Raw genomic sequence first — 15,774 nt, forward strand, 5'->3', positions numbered from 1 at the left:
TCCTTGTTTAATCGCCCCTGCACATTCTTTTTCTTTTCTTGCTACTTGGCTAATCGTTTTCCTGTAATGAAAAGCCCCAAATTTTGACAGTTTCTCGTTTCTTTGCTTTTATTCTTTATTATTTTTTCCCTCCCTCCTCTTCCTCCTCCTCCTCTTCTTCTTCTTTTTCTTCCTCCTCCTCCTCTTCTTCTCCTGCTCTCTCTCTCTCTCTCTCTCTCTCTCTCTCTGTCTCTTTAACACAACTCTGAAAAATGTACAAAAACGTTGCACCACACTTGAATTTTAAAACGTTGATTGACAGGAATATGCTAAGACGTGCCCCTAAAAAATTGGTATCTGTAACAGGAAAATTTTCCAAAGTATCCTTGCGTAAAATTTTAAAGTATAGATTTTATTAAAAAGATATATCGAAAACGTTTTTAATATATGTAAACGAGATGATTCCTGAATAACAAAATTCTAAAAAAAGAAAAAAATTATTGAATTTACGAAAGGAGCAAATATTTATAATATAATCAATCATATTTTCAAAACACTAAAAATTTTGCAAAAATTATTAAATTCTATTTAATTAAATTTTCGCTCGTAGAAAGGGCACGATCAAATTTCAGATTAAGAATGAATGACACCTTTTTAAGAATCGATAACTAGAAAAAAAGGAAAACTAAAATAAAAAGTAAACTTAAACTTTTCATATATTTTAAAGTAAAAAACGAATGCAATAAAAAGTGCAATATTACTTCCAAAATAAAAATATATTTTCGAAATTTATGGTGGGTCGCAGGTGCACGTACATAATATAAGTAAAATTCTCTACACGGAGAGAGACGTTAGTGCAACTTTTATCATATTTTTAATATATTTATTTTAATTAATTTTTGTTATTAAAATGAGTTTCTTTAAAATAAATTTTATTACAAAAGATTAAATTTAATTCCTAAATTTGTTTTCTGTTTTTTTTTTTATTTGGAAACAATAAGAGATTATTGCGAGAGGAATTTATCAAAACTTCTGTAAAGATTATAGCATTAAAAAATATAAAAATAATAACAAAATTTTATTTTAAAATCGAGCTAATTTTTTCGAACAATTTTTCATGATAAAATATTTGTTATTATGTATAAACTCAGTATGAATTTATTATTATAGCTGTATATAAATTGGCAAAAATAAATTATAGTTTAAAATTTTTAAATATAAAGTTATGAAAAGAAAATGCATCATTTATTTTGTTTTCATAAATGGCAACTATAAAATTTAATTATTTGAAATGAAACAATTTTGTTGCACGAAACTCTTCGTAGAAACTTGGATATTAAGAGAAAATTTCATTAAGATCCATTTTAAAATTACAGAAATGGTTCTAAAGAAAGTACAGAAGCATCCTCCATTTTCCGTTTCAAAAATGGCAACTCCAAAATTTATTTTGAAAAAGTTTAATTAGATTGAAATGTAACAACTCACGTCGCACGAAACTCTTTATAAAAACTTGGATATAAAGAGAAAATTTCATTAAGATCCATTCAAAATTGCAGAAAAAAAGTGCTGAAGCATCCATCACTTCGTTTTCAAAAATGACGACTACAAAATATTACATTTAAAAAATTATAATAAAAAAAATTAATGATAAAAATTTTATAATAAAATATATAAAGACAATACGATACATTTTCTTTAAAATAAATAAATAAAAATAAAATAAAGCACGAGAAGAGTTGAAATAACAAGTGTTATAAGTTTCGTATCACGTTAAAAAAGTACTCGTTTTTCCTTTTTATTCGACTCGATTTTTTATATTTTTTCTGTTAAAAAGGTCAAATTTATCCAGTTAAAATATATAATAATAAAAATTTATGTGGAAAATAATTCAAATTTGATGTACGAGCGGAAGTCATACTTTACTTCCATTGAGGATATTCCTCGTATTTCATAACTCGATACTTTTCAACTAAATAAAGGTCTTCTAATAAAATTTGTTGAGGATGATCGTCATACATCATCTTTCTTCTTTCCTTCTCCGCTATCATTAACCAAAGTTTAACAATAAACTCTCCATAAAAATTATTGATATCATCTCATTTTTTATTTTTTTTTTAAATTTTCAAAAAATTTACATTTACCTAAATTTTTAATTAAATTCTCCTTATCATCAAAGGCCATTTTCTCCTTTAAATTAGCTTTTTTTGTATTAATAATCTTTATACGTTTTCTTTAAAAAAATCCAAAATTTATTCTAAAAAAATCTTCGTAATTAACATAATTTATGCAAATTTATGCGAATAAATTAATGTATAGTTATAAACTTTTTCTAAAGTAATTTTTATGTGTTTTAAAACGTATTTACGCCTTAATTAATGCGTTTCTACAAAATATTGTTAATTTATGCAAATTACATGAGTGGCATACATTTGCATAAATTAGCATAAATTAAAATTTTCCTAAAAATGCTCTTCGTGCCATCTGTCGGCGATGTATATAACTATTAATCACAAGTCTATTTTTTGGCAGGAGATATATTATAATTAAATTAAATTATAAAAAATTTTAGTTTTGTCTTCTATTAACATTTTACAATTATACAGAAGAGCAACAAGATTAGAATATTAAAAAAAAGGGATAAAATATACAGATTTTTTTATACTGCTGTTTTTTATCAGTTTATAAGCAATATGAACAAACTTTTATAGATTTAATATATATATAATATATTTTACGATTGTATAAAATTAAATAATAAAAAAAAACTTTCCTGCAATATTAGAAAACGTTACTTTTTCCAATATAGAGTTTCTGTTTTTCTTTATTGATGTAAGTTTTCCAGTTTTTCAACTTGGACCAATGCTCACTTTCTCCTTCTTCTTCCTTCTGTTGCTGTTACTAGTACTTTCATTTTGGATTCTGTTGTCAGGAAAGGATACCTTCAGCCACAATTGACAAGGTGGAAGTTTCCGTTTTTGTCCCCCTTCCAATGACAATAGTTTGTGACACATGTTTCACACCCTAACACATGTTGTCAGTAGTCGCTTGTAGTTGGTATTTTTCCACTGACTTTTCATTTCTTTTAGGTCTTTTGTCGTGTTTTCCGAAATCCGATTACATCTTTCAGCACCCAAATACCAAAGTGATGGTTGCTCCGGATGTGTAACTATAGTAACGTTATCATGCTACTCCACATTACAACTGTAAGCAAAAGAAGGTGAAATATACGTGAGAATATTTTAAAATATGTTAATGCTTTTTTCGCTGGAAGAAACACACATAAATACACACACCCACACACAAACACACACACATAGGTCTATATATATATATATATATATATAATTCCTCATGTTAAGCTTCTTTTAAAATATATTTTTAAAGATTTTTTTACGTAAATAAACTGCAAAAAAATTATTATTTTATCTTGATGTATTTATAGAAATGTGATTTAAATATATAAAATAAATTAGTTTTTTAAAGTTATAATTATAGAAAATATTATTAGCAGCATCCCTTCTCTTCAGCATCTCTTCTCCTCTGCGGCAAATTGCATCAAAATGGAATTTATCTTCCGAGATAATGATGATAATCCGATTAAAATTAATTTATTTAAAATTATTTTGAATAATAACCTCTTTAATTTATAAAATAAAATCAATTTTTTAAATAAATAAATAAATAAATAAATATATATATATATATATATATATAGAAAATTAATAATGTAATTTATGTTAATATATTAACACTAATTATGAATTAAACTTTAAATTAGTAATTAATAAGTTAATGTTAATTAAGGAAGAAATTAATTAATTTTTAATCAGAAAATTGATCCACGATGATTTATTTTAATGCAATTCTATTCTAATTTATGTCATATAAGAAAGAATCATATTTATGAGTTTTTTTTAAGGGAGTGAGAGGAGGAAGAAGGGGGAGAAAGGGAAAAACAATAAAAATTTTTCGATAAAAATCTTTTTAACGCGAACATTTTTAGATTCTTCTTCTTTTATTGCAAAGTTTTGGGTGTTTTATTAAAATGTCATTGCAAACTTTTACATTAATTCGCTCCGTATCACTCCAAAGTAAAGGGAAAAACGTCAATCAAGAGTTGAGAGGAAAGCTTTTAATAAAACTTACATTTCCCTTTTTTTTTTTTTTTCCTTACGGATTGGTCGTTCAAACCTTGATGAATTTCCAAACCGATTTCTCTTTCTTATTTTATTTTTTCTAAACTTTAAATTCGCAGTTTTTTTAATGTATACGGCACATAAAAAACAGTATTTATTTCACTTTTCTCTGTATCCTTCTATACTTCTCCTCCTAAACATTCATACAACGTATGACGACTGCACTTTGTTGCTCTGATCATCCCTACGCATGCTAATGTCTTCTTAAAAATGCGATTGCCCTCCCTTTAACAATAAGCATATAGAAGTCATTTTTCCTTTCCTCCCCTCGTTTTTTACGTACTTTTCTGACTTAAAAGTGGAAAACAGATCAATCTTTTTGGTAGAATTTCTTTACTTTTTTCTTATTTTATACGTTTTCCGTTATTTTTAGCTTATTTTAAATTTATTTATTTTTTTCACATTTATAAAAGGAGGAGGGATGTTCTTTAATTCTCTTTTATCTCCTTACAAGTGTAATCTTTTGATTTATCTGCGTAAAATGGTGGAAAAATTATATCGTGGTTAACTTTTAAGTAATTAACAATGAAAATAACTTATAAAATATGCACTAGAGACAACTTTAAATACTATTCTTGAACTTTCGCGAGCTACGCGATGCGACGGCGCGCGTGGCTCGCGGAATTGATAAATATGGCGGAAAGTATAATACTAGGGCTGAAAATAAGTGAAGACCGTTTATTTTTATACAGCCGATGATTATTATAACAACTTTAGTAGTTTACAATTTATATTTTATATATTACGAGCTGATATTTAGAAAAAACTTCTTGATAGTAATCTCGGATGCAATCTTATTTTGCGACATGTTTCAATTATGTATGTACTGTATTTTGTTAATAATGGATGTGATGTTTTACTTCTTATCTTAAAATATAGATTTCCTCACTTCTTTTAGAAGTAAGAAAACTTAAACTTTGTGTACTTTTATTTTTAACGTTGCGGTCAAGAAATAGTTTTGCGCGCGGTGCGACACTCGCGGTTGATCGCTGCGATCAACACTTTTTTCAATACTATTTTTTTCAATATATTCTATCATTCAACACGATTAAATATCTATATTATATTTCAATTGTATTTTACACAGAATATTTTCATGAGCGATTTATTTCTCTCGCGCCTCGCGTTGCGTTCTAGAGATCTCGCCTATCCGTTTAGTGATTACTCTCACGCTAGGCGTGAAAATGGCGCTGAATTCTATTGACTTTTTACGAATAGTCTGAGTTAACAACAAATTAATAAACGCGAGATGGCATTTAGAATAATGAAATAATTTTCCCACTGTTTTTTTCAGGACATCGGCATCTACGACGGTATTCAAAGAGCGATTTTTGGAAACAGTTTTAAGTTTTGGTTACACAAATTACTCTTCCTGGATGCAATTTCTTATCTTTCTCATGGTAAACTCAGTTTGCCATTGCAGAGGTATCTTCTTATCGACATAGACGATATTTTCGTAGGAGAGAGATCGACCAGGATGAAACCTGCAGACGTACTTGTAAGTATATATGGCTTACACATCGTTTAAGTAGGAAATTATTTAGAATTTTTTGTTAAAATAAGAAAAAGACAATCATGATTTTAATGATGATCCGTTTTAACAATGATTTTGCGTTTATCATTTATAATTTGGCTTCTGCTTTTGCTGCTCATGATGATAGCCATTGCGCTGATGTTGTCATTGTTATTCTCTTGCTTTTAATCTTCCTTCTATGATGATGTTGCCATGTTCATGCTTTTATCATCGATGGTCTTCCATCAATGATGATGTCGACTTCAATAATTCTATGTTAATGATATTGAAGCAAGATTAACAATGGTAATATTGATGCGATTACTTCTTCCTTACATATTACTTTTATCATTAATGATATTGCTTTTACTGTTGTTGATCTTCTTTATAACGACGATAATGATGCTTGCTGTATGATCTTCACACCACAGATGATGAGGCTTATTAACAAATAAAAAAGTCGAGGTTATCACTGTAAAACATGATAATGGCGACGATAATCACGACTTTTCTAATGATATTCTATTTTCATAGGCTTAAAATATACAAAGATGTAGTTTTGATTGCGTTAATGGTGGACATTAAACATTATCTTCTTACTACACGACTACCAAGATGAGATAAAATGGACAAACGTGCACGATAAGAAAAGTTTCCGCTCGGATTTCGCCATCTATAAAGGAAATCCGTTGCATGTAGAGAGAAATCCGGCCATCAAGTTCATTATATAGGTTACCCCTTTTAAGATAAATGGAGGAAATAGAAAATTAATGCTTACAAGAAACAATAATCATTTTATTGGAATTTTAATTGAGTTCTCCGGATTTTTTCCAGGTTACTTCCTTATTTTAATATTGAAAGAACGAAAAAGCAAATACGTTTATGTATATATTTGCACAAATTAACATTTAAAAACCATACTCGAAGTTATCGTTTTAAAACAAGAAATTCTTATAATTTTTCCTTCGCTCGGTTTTTTTTTTTGCAAAATTTTAATGCCGTTTTTGCTCATTTGCCTTAAAAGTGGCATTAATTAAGCATTTAGAACACGTAAATACAATAAACCTAGTTATGGGCTCACGAAATTTGAATTACTTTTTATGAAATCTCAAATATCTCTCGGAAATTTTCACTTAAGTAAACAGCTTCTTAACTACTATACAAGAATAAAAATTGTGTTTTTAAGAATTAATTCACTATATTTACTGTTCAAGTATGTTTTTAATGATTATTATCATAATTATAAAGGAGAAAAGTGGTTTCTTTCCTGAAAAAAGTTGATTGAAAAATGCTTATTTTAAGAACATATGAATACGATTTCACGAGTTGAGTCGCTTGTCTGCTTATTATTTTTCTTTATTTATATAAATAGCATAAATAAAAATATATATAACTAGCAGATAAGCCCGGCGTTGCTCCCGCATCTAAAATAGTAGAGTAGAAGCCGAGTTTTTAAGGATAATCCTTAAACCTATCCCTCTCCCCCGCGGGGGGATTTCCAAAAATCTCTTCTTAGTGTACGTTCTCGTGACGTACCCTAACCGTGTACCAAATTTCACCTATTTAGGTTCAGCGGTTTGCCCTGGGAGATGATGAATCAATCAGTCAATCAGTCATGACAAGTAATTTTATATATTTAGATAATATAAATCGAAATTGAATTTAAATGATGATTCAAAATGCATTAACTGTATCAGGATTTGCAGGAAAGGGGATAAGCTTAGTTTGTAAACTGTTGGCGCGAATAGTTCTTTAAAAATCGCTTATGCCAATCAGGAAAACTATGAGGGGAAAGCTAGGAAAAATCCCTAGCTTCCCCTCTCCAGCTTAGGGCTGGAGGAGGGGAGTAGTTTCTATCACATATATTTGTTATTTTTACTAACAAAAAATAAAACCTTTAAGACTACTATTTACTAATAAAAACAATCAACGTATTTCATTTATTAAAAAAAGCAAATGGGGCCCTACACCAAGCTGTCGATGGTCCTGATATTAATTAGTACCTAGTTATACCTTTGATGTTGTGTCAAAAAGATCGAGACGTGATAATACTTTATAGCTTATAACAGTGGTTATCAAGTGGACCCTTAAAACTGCCACATCATGATGGACCGCAGATCCTCGCAGAGTTCCACGGACCCCTAGGGGTCCGTGGACCACTGGAGAAAGGCGAGCTTATAAGACGTAGTCATCCATCACGTCAGAAAAGTCACGAGCGTCGATTCATAAGAGACAGAAAGGACAAATCCCCCAATAATTTTGAACCCCTTCTCAACATATTCTTATTTTAAAACACGTTACAAAAATTAGGAGTAGAAACTACTACCGTACTCAACTCTACACCTTATTATTATATCGATAATGAGAAATTTTTTACTTATTGTTATTGGCTTGATCCCTTCAGTATATATACAGATCGATGCTAATGCTGGATGTAAGTAATTAAGTACAATCCCTTAATTATTTATGTGATCTTTTCAAAGAAGTAATTGCTTGTTTATAAGACTTATCGATAAAACATAATATAAAAACGATCGCAGAGGGGCATATTTACATGCTTCTTAACCTGTTTATGCTTCACACGTTTCATTTTTTTTTATCATTTAAGTTATATTTTAATAATATTTTAAAGAAATTGTTTCAAATTCTGTACACATATTTATTAAGAAGCAAATTAAGCTCAAGGAAGGAAAATGGCTGCCATTTGAATTAGCAAAAAATTTAAGCTTTTTTTAATTTAAAATCTCAGGAATTATATCTAAAGATTTAATTTCGGTGCTGTGTATTGTGTATTTCTTTTTTTTTTGTTCTGTTACAAGAAAATCCTATTTTATCCAATCCGATTGACAATAAAGACCAAGGAAAGAATCTCGAGTTATTTCCTCTACAGACTTTTTTTTCTTTTATATTATTATTATTTTTATTTTTTAATGGTCTTTTGTTAAGACCTGTTGGTGTGGTTTACGACCAATTATCACCGGAAGTGACGATGAAACCGAAAGAAAAAGAAATGCAGTTGATTGGATCTAACGATTTGTGAAAGCCAAACAGTTCCCCGAGCACCACCAATATTGGGATTTGCAATACTTCCTCTACATTTAACCAAAAGCTAGACAAAGGAAAGTTTCAACAGAACTGAGGAACTATTTCCTCTGAGGTTAACAATGCGTGAATGATTAATAGAATCCTTTCGACTATGGTTGTCGTCTTGCTTCCTCCAAATGCGATAAAATGTCTTTTCCCTCTTTACTCGATGATACCAAGAGATTGAGAAAGCGTATACCGTTGGATCAATCTTTCGTGATCTTGCACTTTTATTTGATCTTTTAGAATACGTAAATGATTTATTTTTCTATGTTGCAGTTGCCACCTGAGAAATTATTAGATTGCACCAGGTGTGATGACATTTTAACGATTATTATGAAAAATTCTAATTAAATTTTCTAACTAAATTAATATTGTACTCTTGTCGAGAAATCCTTCATTTACATAGTAAATAAATCATCACTCAAAAGTCGACTTTTGTAAATTTTCTTTGATCGATAATGCATTTCATCTCGCTGCCTTCCTATTAAAAACTTTGTGGCTTGCTTATTTTAAAAGAAAAAAAAATTAAAGGTATAATCAATGTAGAATAAAAATAATTTCTCTCTCAATCCTTCATAGATACGATTGTATTGAAGATTTAAATATACGAATCGTGTTTAAGAACTTAGTTTTATTCTGTAAAAGACAGAGCATCCATAAAACAGCGCTGGTTCGTAATACAGTCCAACCTCTGAACAACGGCCAATGAAGGAAACATGGCCGTTGTTGTTTGGAGGTTATTTTGTATGCATTTAAAAAAAAAAAAATGTATCTAAAATACTGGCCGCCGTTGTATTTAAATGCCGCAATAGTAACAAATACGTTTTACAGAATCTTGAAGAAGAATATTCGGTTAATGTTACCCTTGGTGCCAAGATGGCGGCTCGTCACTGATTCCAGCAAGGAAACAGTGAAACGCACGTTCTAACCTAACCTAACCTATTCTAATAATTTGGTTGCTAGTAATTATGGTAATTTATTAGAATAGGTTAGGTTAGGTTAGAACGTGCCTGTTTCCTTGCTGGAATCAGAGACGAGCCGTCATCTTGGCACCAAGGGTAACATTAACCGAATATTCTAACTGTGGAAGAATGTTTGCATTTTATAAAGTAAATTTTGTGACAGATGCCCACTGAGAGAACTTCCCATATACGAATTTATTTTTTAATAATAAAAATTTAAAGTTTTATACATAGCTTCTTGCAGAAATCTAGCTTTCCAATCTATGGTTTTCTACAAAACTAATTTAAAAAAAAAATAGTATCCGAGAAAAATTTAAATTAGATTAATACTTTTACATCGAAAAGTTTTATATTCTAATTCTACATTAATGAAAATTCTTTTAGAAATATTTAAAGTATAAAGTTTTCTACTTAACAATTGTTTTTACTCGGTTTAACTTCTTCCTAACGACTTCAACGAATTCGATTGCAGTTTTAAAAAATTAAAAGAAATTTCGGGAACACGTGCAATTTCATTTATTACATTTTAAAAAGTAAAATAAAATTTATTTTTCTTCGAGTTTTCTCATTTAAAAATTTTTATATCAAATAATTTGTAAAGTTTTAGTTATTAAAAGTAACTAAAATGTTCTTCTTCTTTTCCTCATTTTCTTAATTACCCAATTAAAAGTAAAATTATTTGAGTTTTAATATTAAAAGAAAGAGAACTTTTAACTGTGTGTCTGTACGTCTGTTACTAATTTAACTTATTAAGTATAACTTACAAACGAATTTATCTTCAGAAATTCATTACTTTCGTGCCATGATGCCTGTTGAATTTCGTGAAAATTCCGTAAACAAAACAAGTTATTAGCGAGGTTGAGGCCGAAGTTTTCAACGCGAAAACGTGTACGTCGGACGTTCGGCGTCGCTTTCCTGTAAGCCTAGAAGTTTGACAATGACGTTTGGAACGTCGAGCACGATTCCCCTGACGTTCCAAACGCCATTGTCAAACTTCTAGGTTTACAGGAAAGCGACGCCGAACGTCCGACGTACACGTTTTCGCGTTGAAAACTTCGGCCTCAACTTCGCTATTGATATTTTGTGCTTACGTTTGCGAAACGTCGCGTCGCATCGCGTCGCATTGCGACTTATTATGGGGAAAGTTATACAGCACATTCAAATGATTCTTAGAAATAATTTTTTTTACATTTATTTACCTTATATAGAATTAAAAATATCAAATTATGATTAAATAATATTTTCTTTAAAAACAGAAGAATATATTAAAATAAATATTTAACTAAGATTAAATTACCAACGCTCAAGACAGAGGAAATAAAAGAATTTTTGGAGGAAATCTACTAAGTTTCCTGTAAAAATTATTTTTTAAAAACACATTTTCAATTAATTTAAACATTTCTAGAAATAATAATAATAATAATATTAAATACGTTTTTAATAAAAATAAGAATATATATTAAATAATTTTACAATAGTACAATTACTTTATTAATGTTAAGAACAGAGAAAATTGACTTTAAAAAAACTTCCTACAAAAATAAATTTAACTATTAATATATATTTATTAATGAAAAATAAAATTTCCTATTTCTCGGATATAATTTTTTTTTTAAAAAAAAGAATATTTCTTAAAGGAATTAATTAGAAATGTGTTTGATATAAATGTGCAGGGATTCTTTTCTTTTTCTTTATATAAATTCATTCACCCTTCAACTTTAATACTTTTGCTGATTTTTAATTTAGTAGAAGAAAAGAAAATATCGATTTTTGAACGCATAAATTCTCTCGTTTCTCATCCCCTATACTTTCATTATTACCAATTTGCAAAATCGATTTAGTTGTTTGACCTAATGCTTTGCTTCTAATAGATTTGCTTCTAACCTCAACTTGATGGAAATCATCTTTAATGATCTTGTTAACATTGCCATGTTTTTCTTTTATAAATGACTCTTTTATTTTATTTTTATTATTATTAAATTGAAAATTTATACAGGAGATATGATTAAAGTTCCTAGTTAAGGTAGAAGTATTATTAGGAATAATTAAGAATCTATATATTAATATATGCCAGCTTGCTGGAGCAGTTTATGAATGAATTCAATTTGTACTTTCGTGTTAGTAATTTGTGAATGCAGTTAAACGAGTGAAAAGGTGTCTATTCGTACCGAAACAGTTATTAAACGGTACCATTCATTCATCATATAGAAAGCATTTATTGAATGAAATGATACTATTTACTCGGGAATGAATGAAGAAAATACGAGCAACGTGTATTTACAAACTTAAAATTTATGAACGAGAGAAGTTCGTTTGTATACAATAACAGTTTACAAACGAAAAAAAATGATACTGATAATGGATATATCTGGATATTTTATGAATGAAAGTACTCGTAAAACTGTTGCAGAGTAAAATTATTGTGTATCTTAAGCAGTACAAGTAAATAAATTATTAATTGAATTTCTTTCGAAAAGAATATTTCAGCGTACAGAATCGTATAAGGTTAAACAAAAACTGTACAGAATAATGTATGATAAATATATTTTGAGTTGGAACCAACCGATCGATTTTGGCATCAGTTGAAATTGAATTGATGAAAATGCCGTTTACTCACTTTGGCCTCTTTAATATTTCAAACACGTGATGAAAACGCGTTTATTTATAAATAAATTTTAAAATTTTAAAGCTGAAACAGTGAAGAATTTAATATTGAAAAATGCAAGATGCTATATATATATATATATATTTCATAAAGATAATTTCCGAAGTGTCTGCTGTCACAGTTTATATCCGGAAAACTGTTCGTTGCAGAGAAATCTGATGTTGACATTTTGTTTCTAATTATACGGGGCTATAAAAAAGGGGGAAGTGATCCGGCCAAAAAACAGAGAGCGGTTATCGTGTTAAGGGGGAAAACAACCCCCTTTCACTTTCCTTTTACTCCTTCCCCCTACGGAAAAGTCTATTGGTTTGGTCTGATATTGTTACACGCTAGCGGATGATTTGAAATTAGAATCGCATTGTAACTTTGGCAAAGCAAAAAGTGGTCTGGCCAATGCTTGTTATAAGTTTATATTTTAGGTAAAACTGTTTTTGTTTTCCTTCTTCATTCTGAAACCAAAACCAATCTTAAATGGATGCGATACGTGACGTGACGCCACTTTGCATCGCGCCACGTTGCACGCCCATTCGTTTTACTAGATTTTCACGATAATCAAACAATTCGAATAACTTTGAAACGAAATAATAGAGAAATTAACTGTATTTATAATTACTGTATAGGTATTTAGGAACTATGAAACTGTCTTGCAGCATCTCTCATTCATCACAGTATTCGTGTCAATGCGAGTCAAGTTTAAGCCTATTGTAAGCGTTCTGTTTCTCGGAATATTCTTATGTATCGATTTTAATAATTTTATGTTAATTAGTTTATTTTTTGTACCGTTTCTAAGGAAAGTTATTGCAACTTTAAATGGTACCGTACACACTTCATAACGTTACGCTAGATTGCTCAACCTTGTTCTTACAGAACTTTGTGTAAGGCTCTAAACATACACAAACCAGAAGATACTGGGGGTGTGTGAGGGGGAGTCAAAGATATTTTGCTTCGGAATTAAGAGAAATACAGAGGCATGAAAAAAAAGGACATGAGGGATGGGGAGATTACGGAGGACAGCTTTTCTTGACTGGTACTTTGTATGAATTATCGGTATCAGTCGACAAAATCAGCCTCAACGTCTCCTACTCCTCCTCACTGATAAATGTCTAAACACGGAAGTTAAGTACACAACAGATAAATTATACTTATTTACAGAAGTGCAAATTTGTAGGAAGTTTTTTGACACGTTTTCTACGTCTTTAAATCGCATGACGGAACAGCAGCAAAGAAACCACACCAGAAGCTGACACGTATAAATACGTTTTTAACGAGGCGAGATGACATTTTCTAACGGTATCGAATTGACATTTCCTAAAAGGAAGACGTATACTCGAAGCAAAATTTCAAGTAATTAAAGTCATCGTTGTTCGATAATAGATGGAATCAATCTTCAACCATGCGTAACTCAGTTTGTGGAAGAGATGCAGGCGTCCAAGTGTGTGCTGACGAGTTAGAGTTTGTAATCGTGTAATCAGTAGGGTGTAACTACCGTTAACCCCCTTTAGTTAAATACAGAGTGGGTTTTACCAGCTGGTATATTGTGTGCATGCCATTACTGTGTAACCATGTGTGACTAATGTATCTATACACTAGAAAGGCTTCAGAACGTTGCAATCCTTTCGTGCTGGCAGCAATTAGTTGCGAAATACCAACCATACCATACAGCACTGATGTTGATAGAGATATAGATACGCACCCACAACACTTCTCCCATTAGCATAATGAGTTGATAAATTTAAACGCCGAGTGCTTTGGATTAATATGTCCTACCTCCCAATTTATTAAAAGTCAAATCCCCGGAAGGTAAACTTAGTCTGCTAACCCCCTTTTTACATACACAAATTTCATTATTAACCGTTAAAATGAGAATTAGAGGGATGTAGAGTGTACTATCAACTATTAGTATGAGTTTACATGTTTAATAATTCATACAAGATGTGATTTATTGAAGAGAGGAAAGGTATATTAAGTTAATTAAAGTCTTAAATCAAATTTTAATATTTTTTTTTAATATATATATTTAGGCTCTGCATGATGCTCAAAAACGCTTGAGAAAGGTCATACCCGGTTTCCGCTTCAATTTGGGATTCTCAGGGAAATTTTATCACAAAGGAACGTCGGAAGAAAATCGAGGAGACGACCTTCTCATAGGTAAAACATAATCAATTATTATATCGGATTAATTCTTCTGATGTATGACTATAATGTGTTCTTTTTTGATAGCTCTTGCACAGGATTTTTGGTGGTTTGGTCATATGTGGAGTCATAGTCAACCTCATCTTTTCGATAACCTAACGGCCTTGGAGGTAGAAATGAGATTAAATCGTGAATTTGCTAAGGTGAGAACAGAAAATAGGAGAATAAAAAAAGGGGGGAAAAAGAAAAAAAACTAACCTGGTTGTTCGACCACACCCTACACTCATTTCCTGGGATATTTTCTGGTGATTTCATAATGATAAGTTAAGGCAAAAGCCACGAAAGTAAATGTATTATGTATGCACTATGAATATCGTAACAATTATGCAAACTTAACTCTAATTTTCATATAGAATAAAAGTTATTTTCACTATCTTCAATCTTCCTAGCAAACACATTCTTACCTTGTTTTGTTTATTTATCCCATTTAAAATTTTGAAATCTTATATAAAGACATTATTTTTGAATTAATTAATTCACCTTTAATTATTGTTGATATTTTAATATGCAATACTGTTAATGATGTGCCGAATTAATTTGAATTTCATTAATTTTAATCTACGAGAAAACTTATTAATTGTACCTTTTTACATTAAAGTTTAATTAAAATATTAATTTGAAATGTATTATTAAATGCACAATTTCTTCCTTTTTCTCTGAATAAACTAATTATTAATTGTGTACTTTTAATGTAAGTTTACAAAGATTCCTCTTAAATTTACCTAATTTTTCGTTTCGGTGGAGTATTTAAATGCATAAATAAAATTAAATTTATTTAATGGAAGCATTTTTTGCTAAAAACTAAAAATAAAAAACTATTTTCCAGCTTTTTGCATTGTATATGTCTGGGAAATGCTGATGCGGCAAGACGCAGAATATTTTTCTAGTAGATATGACACTTTAAATTTATTCATAAAGTAGAAAAATTCAGTGAATAGATAAAATTTGTGAGGAAAAAAATGTAAAAATTAGCAAAATATCTTCATTTAATTGCCACATTTCATTATCTCGGCTATTAGTTGAAGTATTTTAATCTTTTAAGCTAGTTGAAATCTTGTCCTTTGTAATTAACCTTCAGTTCCATTATAAAGTAATTATATTTTTTAATTTTAGCTGTTAAATATATAGAAGACACTTCAAAATCAATATGTCAAATTACTTACTGCATCGTGTATTTTC

General features: G+C 29.7%; 1 protein-coding gene across 2 annotated transcripts in view; it reads left to right on the forward strand.

The window, feature by feature from the left end:
- The window catches only part of LOC136968200 (bifunctional heparan sulfate N-deacetylase/N-sulfotransferase-like), a 108,598-nt gene that overhangs the window by 82,337 nt on the left and 10,487 nt on the right, over positions 1–15,774 (forward strand). For both annotated transcript variants that reach the window (XM_067262173.1, XM_067262175.1), the window contains 3 exons: positions 5,470–5,673; positions 14,424–14,550; positions 14,623–14,738. In XM_067262173.1, coding sequence (XP_067118274.1) covers positions 5,470–5,673; positions 14,424–14,550; positions 14,623–14,738 — 447 coding nt within the window. The remainder of the gene's footprint in view (positions 1–5,469; positions 5,674–14,423; positions 14,551–14,622; positions 14,739–15,774) is intronic.

Source organism: Centruroides vittatus, unplaced genomic scaffold, assembly GCF_030686945.1.
Source record: "Centruroides vittatus isolate TY-2023 unplaced genomic scaffold, ASM3068694v2 contig_1416, whole genome shotgun sequence".
Lineage (NCBI taxonomy): Eukaryota > Metazoa > Arthropoda > Arachnida > Scorpiones > Buthidae > Centruroides > Centruroides vittatus.